This window comes from Urocampus carinirostris, chromosome 3 (assembly GCF_059441175.1).
Source record: "Urocampus carinirostris isolate Australia breed hairy pipefish chromosome 3, RoL_Ucar_1.0, whole genome shotgun sequence".
In the NCBI taxonomy this organism is placed as follows: domain Eukaryota; kingdom Metazoa; phylum Chordata; class Actinopteri; order Syngnathiformes; family Syngnathidae; genus Urocampus; species Urocampus carinirostris.
In genome coordinates this window covers 46,906,849-46,919,604 of record NC_142351.1, presented here as the reverse complement: position 1 = coordinate 46,919,604, position 12,756 = coordinate 46,906,849, and the positions used below count along the sequence as shown (strand labels likewise).

Sequence of the window (12,756 nt, the reverse complement as noted above, 5' to 3'; positions counted from 1 at the left end):
GCGGGCTAATCAAGAGGGATTCGCTCGCTTTGTGTCTTTGCAGACCTCCATTCACGTTCAAGGATTCGCTCTGCATTATTTAAACCTTCTTCCTTCCTAATTCATTTTTCACTGCCCCCAAAATCCCAGCAGCGTGGCGCACCGCCCCACTGACGAGCGCACAGATGTGGCACGAGGGCAACTCAATACGTAAAAAAGCAACGAGAGCCGTGTCGGAGATCGGCTTACCTTGCCAGGGTCGTCTTTGGAGCGAGGCACTTTCAGAAAACACTTGTTCAAGGACAGGTTATGTCGAATTGAATTCTGCAGAGAAAGGGGAAAGGAAAGCTGTAAAAAGAAGTGACCCGAAAAACATGTTTATAATTAACTGAATACATTTGCACTAGCTCAATGAGGCTTCGACATTCATCCATTTGCTGCCCTAGACGAGGAGAGGAAAAATATTTCTTGGTAGACTTCAATGAAAGACAGAATTCTAGTATTCTCTGTGAGGTTGTAAAAGTGATTTTTCTTGTTACTCAGCAGGCCAGTCAATACCACCAATCTCAAAAGATGATTACATTTTGGGATGAGAACATTTGAGCAAAATTGATGCAAAAATGAGTCATCAGTGGTGTTTGTGTATGGGACATCTACACAGCCAGACAAGAATCACCGAGGTGAGGAGATAGAATACATAATGTTTCAGAAGACACTATTATTGTCCTAAAACCGTATGTTAAGATATGAAAAAAGGAATCCGATGATCAGGTTGGTTAGCATGCTACGTCAGACTTCTATAGGGTACATATTTGGGCAAAACAAGCCAGCTCACCCTAATTGTTTCATGGCTTCAGTAGTCAGAGTCATATACAGAAAGAGTAAATACTGATAAAGGTTGTTGCTTCCACGCAGCACGGGAGCGCAGTGGTTAGCGTGTGTGCGACAGAGTTCTGAGGTAATGCGATCAAACCTTCCTGTGTGGAGTCTGCATGTTCTCCCGGTGCTTGCGTGGGTTTCCTTCGGGCACTCCGGTTTCCTCCCACATTTCAAATACATGCTTGTCAGGGTAATTGGCCGATCCAAATTGTCCATAGGTGGGAATGAGCGAGTGGATGGTGGTATGTCTTTATGTGCCCTGCGACTGGCTGGCAACCAGTTCAGGGTGTCCCCTGCTCACTGCCCTAAGATAGCTGGGATGGGCTCCAGCAACCCAGTGACCCTACTGAGGATAAGCGGTGCAGATAATGGTTGGATCGATGGATGTTGCACTGATCAATGCATTTTTTAGCCCAGCGGGAGGTTGTCCTGAAAGAAATAGCAAATAACATTGATAGTTTAAATTAGCAAATTTAAAAGAATTACCGTAAATTCTGGACTATAAGCAGCTACTTTTTCCCCAAACTTTCAACCCTGCAGCTTATTCAGTGATGTGGCCAATTTATGTAATTTTTTCTAACGGCCGCCAGCGGCGCTCGAGTACAAAAGGTAAGATTTAGACTGGTGGAATATATGCGCTAAGGAAGACTGAAACTTCTTAGCTTAACTAGCGGGGAGAAATCTTTCACTAAAACTGGCCGCATGCGAAAGGCAACTTTTTCGCAAGTCTGCCAGTGGATCCTGACAGCGTGGGGCAGCATCAAAAAATCCACCATCACCAACGGGTTCCGAAAAGCCGTGACGGAGAGGAGGGCACACCAGCGACAGTGACAGCGCGAGTGAGACACAGAGGAAGACAACTTTGATGGCTTCAGTTGTAAGGAGGAAGATGAGGACGGTTTACTGTGATTTTTACAAGTACGGTATGTTTTTTTAACAGACCCGTTTACTGTGCTGCGAGCGTGTTGCGAGCGTGTTGCTACCTGTCACAGGCACCGTTTGGGATGAAAGTTATATTATTATTAATAAAGCTTTGAAAACTCTCTCGGTGTACCGTCTTTTTTTGTAAATATGTGTAACCATGTATAATATGTATTTGCAACTGTATATTTTTGTAATGCATTTATTCTGGACACTTATTCTGATATGTTTTGGACGGGCGAATTAAAAAGAAGGGGCGTAATAAACGCGGGCTGATGGGAAGTGGGGACCGGTAAAGATGAGTGTTTATGGACACGGTGGACAATAGTGGATATATATTTTTCCCACCCTTACCTTTGGAAATATACACTTTTTTCTTTGGATTACTTTCAACGGGACCCAGATTCTGCCGGTCTGCATCAAAACTTAAGTACCGGTATCATTTTACATACATTTAGCCGGCTGTGATTTTTGGACTGTGTACTTTAATGAAGGATATTCAGTTACAATCGCGAGACTTAAAGTCTGTCTGGGTTAATTTTGTGTTACATTTTTTTAATGTGGGCGCATTCAACTTATATACAGGTGCGGCTTGTGTAAGTACAAAATCGGTTTTCCTCTTGAAATGTGGTGGGTGCGGCTTATAATCAGGTGCGCTCTATAGTCCGGAATTTACAGTATCTGCATTTTGTAAATGTATCTGCATTGTGTATAGTATTATAAATACATCATTGTATTAATGATATCATTTTTATAGTTTATTTTGAATTATATAAAATCATTTTCTTTACTATATTTCTATATTTTCATTTTTATATGTATTGTTCCAAGCCGTTCTTTACCTTTCACCTAGCGCAGTGGTTCTCAAATAGTTGGGAGTGAAGCTCCATTAAGGGGGTGGGGTGCATTTTACCTCGGGGAACGTTTTTTTTTTTTCCACTTTCCAAAGAATCAAGTCCAATAGCACCATTACTACAGTAGTCATTGACAACGAGAGCGCCACTGCTCCCTTTTGCTTTATTTTTCCTTTTTGCCGGATTTGCTGTCATCTTACTTTAATCAGAGCTGTTTGGAGTGGAACACATTAGGTACGAGTATAAAACATAACATTTTCTACGCCGAACAATCAAAAGAATAAAATCAAATATCAAGCATGTCTAACTAGATGAAGAGAAGAAGGTAATATTATTCTACTATGGCTCGGGGTTGGACATGTCTGACAGATGGTCACATTTGCTTGTCTTGCAGAGCAATGGAAATCAGAAATACAAGTAACATAAAAATGAAGGTCTCAACCGAATCATGAAGTTCGCAATATATTTTTATCAGAATTAATTGCAGAATGACACAAGTCATAAAATAGTAAAACTATAATATGATAGTCAAATAATTAAAAAAATCTTTGTCAGGCATTAACTCAGAAAACAACAAAGGACCTCATCAGTTGGATGTCCGAACCTTTTCTAACAACACATAAAACATTTAAAAAAATAGAAAGATGCAAAAGCCTCATGTGTGTGTTTTCCTTAACTCACAAGCTGAAAAGAAAATTATGGATTGTTGATGTTTACCCTTTTAGTGTATTTATAGAAAGGTTTACTGATGAGGAAAATAGTTCATGTCTATGGATTGGTCTCTCAGGAACCGTCCTCTTATGGTTCAGATCCTACCTCACGGATAGGACGCACTGTGTTAAATATAGCGAAATTACATCTGAACTCTTTAGTGTTACCTGTGGTGTTCCGCAGGATTCTTTACTTGTCCCCCTTCTTTTCAGGATTTACATGCTTCCATTAGGTGATATTATTCGCAATATAACATCAGTTTCCCTTGCTCCGCGATGACACTCAACCATTTCTTCAAATGGAGGAATCTGCCACACTAAACTGGAAATTTGGAGGCCTGCCTCACTGAAATAAAATAATGGATGTCACTCAACTTCTTGCGCCTAAACTCTGAAAAGACCGAAATGTTAGTTATTGGTCCATCTAAATGCCGTGACTTGTTCTCAAAAACGGCTCTGAACATTGACAAATGTAGTATCACCCAGAGTGACTCCGTCAAAAATTTAAGTGTCATATTTGACCCTGATCTGTGCTTTCAAACACACATTAAGAATATTACTAGAACAGCTTTTTACCATCTTCGCAACGTTGCTAAAATTTGCCCTATGCTGTCTCAGTCGGATGCGGAGATTATAATTCATGCTTTTGTTACCTCCCGTCTCAATTACTGTAATGCACTACTCTCCGGTCTCCCCAAGTCCAAAATCAAGAGCCTTCAGCTGGTACAAAATGCTGCAGCCAGGCTTTTAACTAAGACAAAAAAGTTTGATCATATTACCCCGATTTTAGCTAACCCGCCTTGGCTCCCTGTTAGCTTAAGATGTGATTTTAAGGTTCTGTTTGTATTATACAAAATTATGTAAGGACTTGCTCCCTCATATCTTTCAGAATTAATTCCCCCCTATGTTCCGGTCCGGAGCCTTCACTCTGAAAATGCTGGTCTGCAAGTGATCCCAAGAGCCAAGAAGAGATCAGCAGGTTCGAGAGCGTTCTCCATTCGGGCCCGGGTGCTGTGGAATGCTCTTCCCCCTGAGATTTGAGCTGCAACCTCAGTGGAACTGTTTAAATCTAGGCTTAAAACACACTTCTATTCTATAGCATACGACTAACATTTATTTTATGTTGACAATATCTGTGTATTATTTACTATTGCAACATCCATTGCAGCCTGGTCATCCTGGAAGGGGAATTACCTCATGTGCGGTCCCTTCTCAAGGTTTCTTCATTTTCCTCATGTTGAGGTTTTTGAGTTTTTCCTTGCCCTCATGGAGGTTTTAGATCAGGGGATGGTGTAATAATAGTGTTGTTTGCAATAATCTGTGGTCTGTGCAGCCCTTTGAGACTCTTTGTGATTAAGGGATATACAAATAAACATGACTTGACTTATATACGATTATTTCTCGTGCACAAGAACAACAAGCAATAGGCTGTACTTATACCGGTTTTGCTACTTTACGGATTTCCATCGTGCATTGTGCATTCTGATTGGCTAAACCGTCTCCCTTGTCCCTTTTCTGCCTGTGTCTGCATGTGCGTCAATAACGTGCTCTTCGTTATATATTGAAATACATGTAAATCTTTTTGCGAGTTTGAGTTTCTCTAAAAGCCATCATGTCGACAAAACGCGCCGAAAGCAGAGGACAATGCATTCTATCGCCCTAAAGTTGGACTTTTTTACATGCTTAAGGAAGGTAAAAACATTTTTGCATGACAATAAAATATCTTAAAAAAGTGATACAATGACAAAATAAGTAAAATAGTGTTAGTGTCCATTAAGAGAAATAGTAATAGTAATATAGCAGCATTATTATATTCATAAATTATAATTAGTTTACGGTTCACAAATCCCTTAACCGCCCAGGTAGTGAGGTACCACTTCCAGTGGTGTGTCTTGATTAGGTACAGCCTGGCAGCGCCCGTCCTTTCAAGGCCATTTTATTGGGTAAGGGTTTTCTCCCTCAAAAGAAACATATATCAGATTTAATTTCCCCCTATGTTCTGCTGGAAGTGTGAATTTTCCTACGGGGATGAATAAAGTATCTATCTATCTATCTATAGCACTGGTTTCCATGCATGTAACATTACTAATACTAGATCCTAAATTATTTGGGAAAAACTATTTTGAGTATCACATTGAGCAATACACATTGCATCACTGGGGCATTCATATATTTGTTGATAAACAAACTTGTGGCAATGACGTTATATCCTTTGTTTTTGTGACAGAGCAAAGGCTCAACATCTCGTTGTCCAGTAACGGGCTTTGTGTTTTGTAAAAAAATAGAAATTAAAAAAAGATGTATAATTAGTTACATGAATACATACATAAATAAATAAATCAATAAAATGGTTCAATTGAAGAATTTTGTACAAGAAAAAATACATGTATTAAGTACAGTAATTTTATTTGTCAAACAAATGCTTGAACATTTAACTAACGCTTATTTTTCTGTTTCCATGTATGCGGCTAGTTGCTCTCCAGCTAATCTTCTATTTATTGCCGTTCTCTTGTCTTTTTTGCTTTCACTTTTGGACACATGTGTGGCCAAAAACACCTACAGTAGGGACGAACTTATTCGGTTGGGTGGGCGTCTAAATTTCGACTTTTCGGGCACTTTTTATACCGCCTATGATATACCGAGCGAACTTCAAAGAGATCCGGCATCCTTGTTGACAGCTATTCCTCTTAATAAACGACGACAACGGCGCCGTAAGGACAGAAAACAGAAGCGTGGTTGCCGTGCAGGTAGATGTGTGAAGCGTGCGAAGTCTAAGCAGCAAGATGGACGCGAGGATGTAACTAATTCCACCGTTTATTCCTCGCCGGACAACCGAAGCTTTACACTCAGCGCTCACGAAAAGCAACAACCGCGGCATATTTTGAAGATCTCGACAAAGACTACAAAGAGTTCAGCTAAGTCAAATGATTCAGCAAAGCTAAAATTTGGTCTGTTAAATATTAGATCGTTTGCTCCAAAAGCTTTACTTGTTGATAACATTATTCGTGATTATAAACTTAACTGTATGGGTCTTTGTGAAACTTTGATACGCCCGGATGAGTATTTAGCGCTAAATTATGCTTCTCCCCCAGACTACGAGAGTAGCCATATAGCACGCACGTTGAAAAGGGGTGGCGGTGTTGCGCTAATTTCTGAAAAATCGCTCAAATTTAATCCTCGTACCTCTAATAATTACAAGGCGTTTGAGGCTCTTGTGATGCGGTCCTCTCTATTGTCAATTTATGTAATAACTATCTATCGCGCACCTGGGCCATACACAACTTTCTTAGACGAATTTGCTGAACTTTTGTCTGAACTAGTAACCTATGCAGACCAAATTATAATTATGGGGGACTTTAACATTCATATGAACCCCCCACTCAGTTCACTTACTATTGCGTTTAAGTCTCTAATTGATGCATTTGGTTTTAATCAACTGGTTTGGTGATTTGCCAACCCATAAAGATGGGAACACGCTAGACTTGATTCTGACTCGAGGAGTTTTAACCTCAAACATTATGGTGGTACCGTGTACTACCGTTATCTCGGATCATTATTTAGTTACATTTGAGGTGCTAGCTAAATGTAGTGTTAAAAAAGCTGAAGGATTTAGCGGACGCAATATAAGCACTGGCACAGTTTCTGAGCTCTTTGAACTCCTTCCTGGAGCAGTTGCGTCCTTTCCTTCATACAATGGCTCGATTGACTCACTCATGAATGAGTTCAATACCACCCTGACTAGTGTCCTGGATTCAATGCCTCTGCAAAATCAGCCTATCTTTCGAAGGTGATTGCGTCTCAAAAGAACAATCCCAAAGCCCTTTTTGACACTGTAGCATCGCTTACAAGGCAACAGACTACTGCAGATAGTTCGACGCACTCTGCTCATGACTTATTGGTCTTCTTTACTAAGAAGATTCAATGCATACAGGAAGAAATTGCTAAAGAAATTATTAATACCACACATACTAAAGGGCTGAAATCTACAGATGCACGACAGGGTGGCTGTCCTGGGAAATTGTCCGGTTTTAGTGAACTGTCACTTGATGATCTCAAACAGGTGGTGAATGCGGCCAAACCGACAAATTGCCAGTTCGACCCGCTCCCAGGTTCACTTATTAAAAGTCTTTTTGGCGTCCTTGGACCTTCAGTTCTAAATATTATAAACATATCACTCTCCTTAGGTGTAGTTCCAGCAGCTTTTAAGTCCGCCGTTATTAAACCCACTGAAACGACCCAACCTTGATCCAGAAATCTTAAGTAATTATAGACCTGTGTCAAACCTACCTTTCCTCTCTAAAGTACTTGAAAAAGTAGTGGCACAGCAGCTAAATGTTTTCATATCCGAGAATAACCTTTTGGAATCCATGCAATCAGGATTCAGGGCTAACCACTATACTGAGACAGCTCTGATCAAGGTAACAAATGATCTCCTACTGGCAATGGATTCTGGCGCTTCATCACTTTTGCTGCTGCTGGATCTTAGTGCTGCTTTTGACACAGTGCACCACAATCTCATACTAGAACGGTTGGAAAAATGGATTGGTCTCTCAGGATTCGTCCTCTGGTGGTTCAGATCCTACCTCTCGGATAGGACGCACTGTGTTAAATATGGTGAAATGACATCTGAGCCCTTTAATGTTACCTGCGGTGTTCCGCAGGGTTCAGTGCTTGGCCCCCTTCTTTTCAGCATTTACATGCTTCCATTAGGTGATATTATTCGCAAGTACAATATCAGCTTCCACTGCTACGCAGACGACACTCAACTATATCTTCCGTTGGAGGAATCTCCCACACTAAACTGTGGAAACTTGAAACTTGTGGAAACATTGAGATAAAAGAGTGGATGTCACTCAATTTCTTGCGTCTTAACTCTGAAAAGACCAAAATGTTAGTCATTGGTCCATCTAAATGCCGTGATATATTCTCAAAAACTGCTGTGAACATTGACAAATGTCACATCACACAGAGTGACTCAGTTAAAAATTTAGGTGTCATATTTGACCCTGATCTATCCTTTAAAATGCATGTAAAGAAAATTACTAGAACCGCTTTCTTCCATCTTCGTAACATTGCTAAAATCCGTTCAATACTGTCTCAGTCTGATGCGGAAATTATAATTCATGCGTTTGTTACCTCCAGTCTCGATTACTGTAATGCACTACTCTCTGGTCTCCCGAAGTCTAGAATCAAGTCACTTCAGCTGGTACAAAATGCCGCAGCGAGGCTTTTAACTAGGACAAAAAAGTACGATCACATAACACCGATTTTGGCTAACCTGCATTGGCTCCCAGTTAGCCATAGATGTGATTTCAAGGTTCTCTTAGTATTGTACAAAATCATACATGGACTTGCTCCCTCTTATCTTTCAGATCTGATTTGCCCCTACGTCCCGGTCCGAAGCCTACGATCTGAGAGTGCCGGTCTTCTGGTGATCCCAAGAGCAAAGAAGTGTTCTGCTGGTTCGAGAGCGTTCTCCATCCGGGCACCGGTGCTGTGGAATGCTCTTCCCCCTGAGATCCGATCTGCAACCTCAGTGGAAATGTTTAAATCTAAACTTAAAACTCACTTCTACTCAATAGCATATGAATAACCTACTCTTCTCGTCGACTGAAAAATAGTCTGTGTAATATAGTGTAATAATCTGTGAAGCCCTTTGAGACTCTTCGTGATTTAGGACTATACAAATAAAAATGACTTGACTTGACTTGACATGTATACTGGAGTATTTAATTTAAAAAAAATAAGGTTTCCGACTTCTCCTTTCTGGTACGCAAATTCCCAAAAATTATAATTTACTGTACCATTTTTTTTTTTTTGCAATACTTTTGGCAAAGACTGTAAATGCAATTGATTGAGGAAATCAATGGTAGACCAGCAATCACTAAGACATTGCATGTACGGTTAATTAATCTCCAAAGACTCAAACTCAGAATGATTTCCTACAGGAATAAAATGCAACAATAAAAGAATCAGATGTCAACCAGTTTCATGGAGCATGTTAAGTTTAGAACTATTAATGGTGTCTCTTTGCATGTGTCGTGCTGCTTAATGTGGCTTGCTGAGGGGTTCGGGCTCCTGGACTTAAGGAGGCTGGTTATGTAAGGCACGTTTGACAAGCATGGCTGACTTTTTGACAAAATGCAATGTGATATAATGTTATGTGTGACCAAAAATTAGGTTTTCGGGACAAGCTTTAGGGTGAAGGGTGTGTTTGTTTATGTGTGCGTGGTTGCCAGCGTTTGTGAGTGCAGTAACTAAGATTGTGATCAATGAAAGCACCATTTTTTATGCCTAAGTGAGTGCAGATACAGTCAGGAGACAGGCATGATGCCTGTTTGGAAAACCAGAAGGATATTTTGCCCGAATGCACAATGTTGCCATTGCGAGGAGATGCTGCGAGCAGGCAGGTCACTTAAAGGGTCCAGTTGGATCAGTTCAGCGTCAAAGGAGCAGCATTATATATATATATATATATATATAGCATATAGCATTTTCTCTCTACAGCATACATTTATTATTTTCTTAAATCAGTAGTCATTATGAAAACTATACAGTTTATCGCCTTGATTTTTACGGGGGGTTGTGATGTGACCATCTCACAACTTGTCAGAGGTTGTCACTTTATATCTAAGGCTCATTCATATTACTTGCTCTTCCACGTACTTCATCTTGTTGACATTTTTCCACCACTCTGCGTCTTTGTTGAGGACAAGGGATCGATTCCTTTAAGTATTTGGAACGTACTTCTTGCTTACTACGTCATCGTTTCGGGCTGCATTTTTGTGACGTAACATGCGACTATTGTTAATTCCCTTTCTTTTCCTTTTCACTCACTTCAAATCGTTAACATTGGAACTGGTTACCACAGTCAACGCAGGTGTTTAATTTGCAAAATAAATATTAGAAAGAAATATCATTTGTTCGCGTCTTTGTCACAGCCACATTTCCTGCACCTCAATTCTATATTTTCTTAGTTTTTTTCTACGACTCAACAACAGTGGTTATCGACTAATCAAATGTTGTGATTGTCAAATATCGTCTTAGCTGCTCTTTTCATCATAAATTCTGCTAACTCTTGAAAGGTATGCACTGTACAGTACTGTACAAACTAATAAATACAAACACGAGTAAAGACCTTTTTTGATCATATGTACGACTTTTAATAAACTAAGCAGCTGGTGCTAGGATTCTTGACATGTTTACTCCTACAGTTGCATGGATTTCATTTACTTCTTACTTACTAAAGCTGCAGGCTATAAAATCAACAATTCAGGTGTTGCATTAATTTTATGCTTGAAAAGAAAAAAAAAATTATATCATATATTACGAAGAAAAGGACCTAAAGTGGTAATCATCACGAGCCTACTGATTACTGCCCCGCACTGCTAGTCAGCCACCGCACCCCATTAGTGACTAATAAATACAATAGTGGGTAGAGATCGTTTTGATTATCTATACAACTTTTATTGAACTTAGCAGCTTGTGCTAGCTTCCTTGAAGTGTTTACCACCTACAGTTGCATGGATTTTATTTACTTCTTACTAAACAAAGGTTTTGGGTGCTCTGAGGAGAGTGATGAACAACAAGAGTATGAGTATGGATGTTAAGAGGGGACTGTATGAGAGTGTGATTGTGCCGACTGCGTTGTATGGTGCAGAGACTTGGAGCCTGAACGCAGATTTAAGAAGGAAGTTGAATGTTTTTGAGATGAAGTGTTTGAGGACTATGTTTGGAGTGACAAGATTGGAGACTGAGAAATAAAATTGTGAGAGACAGAACTGGAGTAGTCGAGGAACGGAGCAAGCGTGTTGATAAGAGAGTACTCGGTTGGTTTGGACACATGGAGAGGATGGATGAGGAGCGAATGTTGAAAAGGATCTACAGAGCAGGAGTCAATGGAGGGAGACCAAGAAGAAGGCCACGATTGACGTGGATGGATGGTGTTATGAGTGCACTGCAGGAAAGAGGTCTAAATATAATGGAAGCTAGAGCTCTTGTTGGTGATAGAAAGGAGTGGAGATGTGTTGTGAAAGGATAGTGGGATTGTGGACGCGTTCTTAAAGATGGGCTGGGCCCCCGTATGATGCGGCAGGGGTAAACTAGTGAAAGCTGTCGGGCCCTGCTGTTGAACAATAGAGTGTGTTGTGTCACCCTGACCCGAGTGACATGGCCGCTTTCTGGTGTCCCATTTCATCTGGAGGGTTGAAAGCATGTCCAACTTTGGTGCCGAAGTGCTTAACTTGTTTGGGTGTTTGGGCAATTGGGTTGGCCATGGTCCAAAACATTGTGTTTTTTTGCTATTTATTTCCCTTTTATTTTCTGTTATTCTATGTGTGTGTCTTGCTGGCGGTCACCCATCTTGAGGAATATGACCAAGGTAGTTAGATAGGTAGAATACTAAACAAAGCCAAGAAATATAGAGTTAGGTGGTGGAAACATTTTATTTAAGCACACCACATGTTTCCCAGGCAGAAAAAGAAATTCAAGGTTTTTAGTCAGCAGGATGGTTGTGTGGATGTGATGCCTGAAAAAATATACATCTACAGTGGCACCTCTTTATACAAGCACCTCTGAGCACGAGGACTTCAGTTTTCAAGTTTTTGTTTTTTTAACAAAAATCTTGCTTGCTATACAGAAGAAAATCCATGCTGAAAGCAGTCCCAGGGGGTACTATACTAGAGACCACTCGAAACAGCTCACCGCTCGTAGATGCTCACTGCCAGCATCAGCTTGTCCAGTATGCCCATCCAAACTACTACAGGCAACAACAACAAAAATTGAGCCGTAAAAATGTTTTGAGCTTAAGTTAAAATTAAAGTTACTGTAACTTTAAATATACTGGTCCACCTCCGCAAATTGCTCCCCTTAATAATGATCAAATTCTTCTTGTTAAAGAATAATAAACCTTAAAAACACAATGTGGCACCTATTTACTCAAAGTAAGACCGACAATGTAGAATACCGAGAAGGTATTAGCCATCTATGATGACGTTGTCGTCTGCTACAAGTGACAGAGACAATCTAGATAAGAGTCGAAATAGGCAAGACGAGATCAGTCTTTAAAAAAAAAATCTGTATATTATACAAGGTTCATAATGTGAAAATAACCCCCAAATAATATGTTTTTAGATATGCAATTAGAAATCATGGCGGTGTCTGAATCTTTTTATTGTAGGTGCATGTCCACTGTGAGAGCGATACACTAAAAAGGAAAATCCAGAAATCACAATGAATGGTTTTATAACGTTTTATTTGTTTGATAAAGCTGCAAATAAGTATTTGAACACCTGAGAAAATGAATGTTAATATTTGGTACAGTAGCCTTTGTTTGCTATTACAGAGATCAAATGTTTCCTGTAGTTTTTCAACAGGTTTGCACACACTGCAGGAGGGATCTTGGCCCACTCCTC

General features: G+C 40.1%; 1 protein-coding gene across 3 annotated transcripts in view; it reads right to left on the bottom strand.

Annotated features, from left to right (window-relative positions):
- LOC148369866 (forkhead box protein J3-like) overlaps nucleotides 1–12,756 on the bottom strand; it is a 153,455-nt gene that overhangs the window by 65,782 nt on the left and 74,917 nt on the right. For all 3 annotated transcript variants that reach the window (XM_088332094.1, XM_088332097.1, XM_088332096.1), the window contains exon 3: nucleotides 229–303. In XM_088332094.1, coding sequence (XP_088188220.1) covers nucleotides 229–303 — 75 coding nt within the window. The remainder of the gene's footprint in view (nucleotides 1–228; nucleotides 304–12,756) is intronic.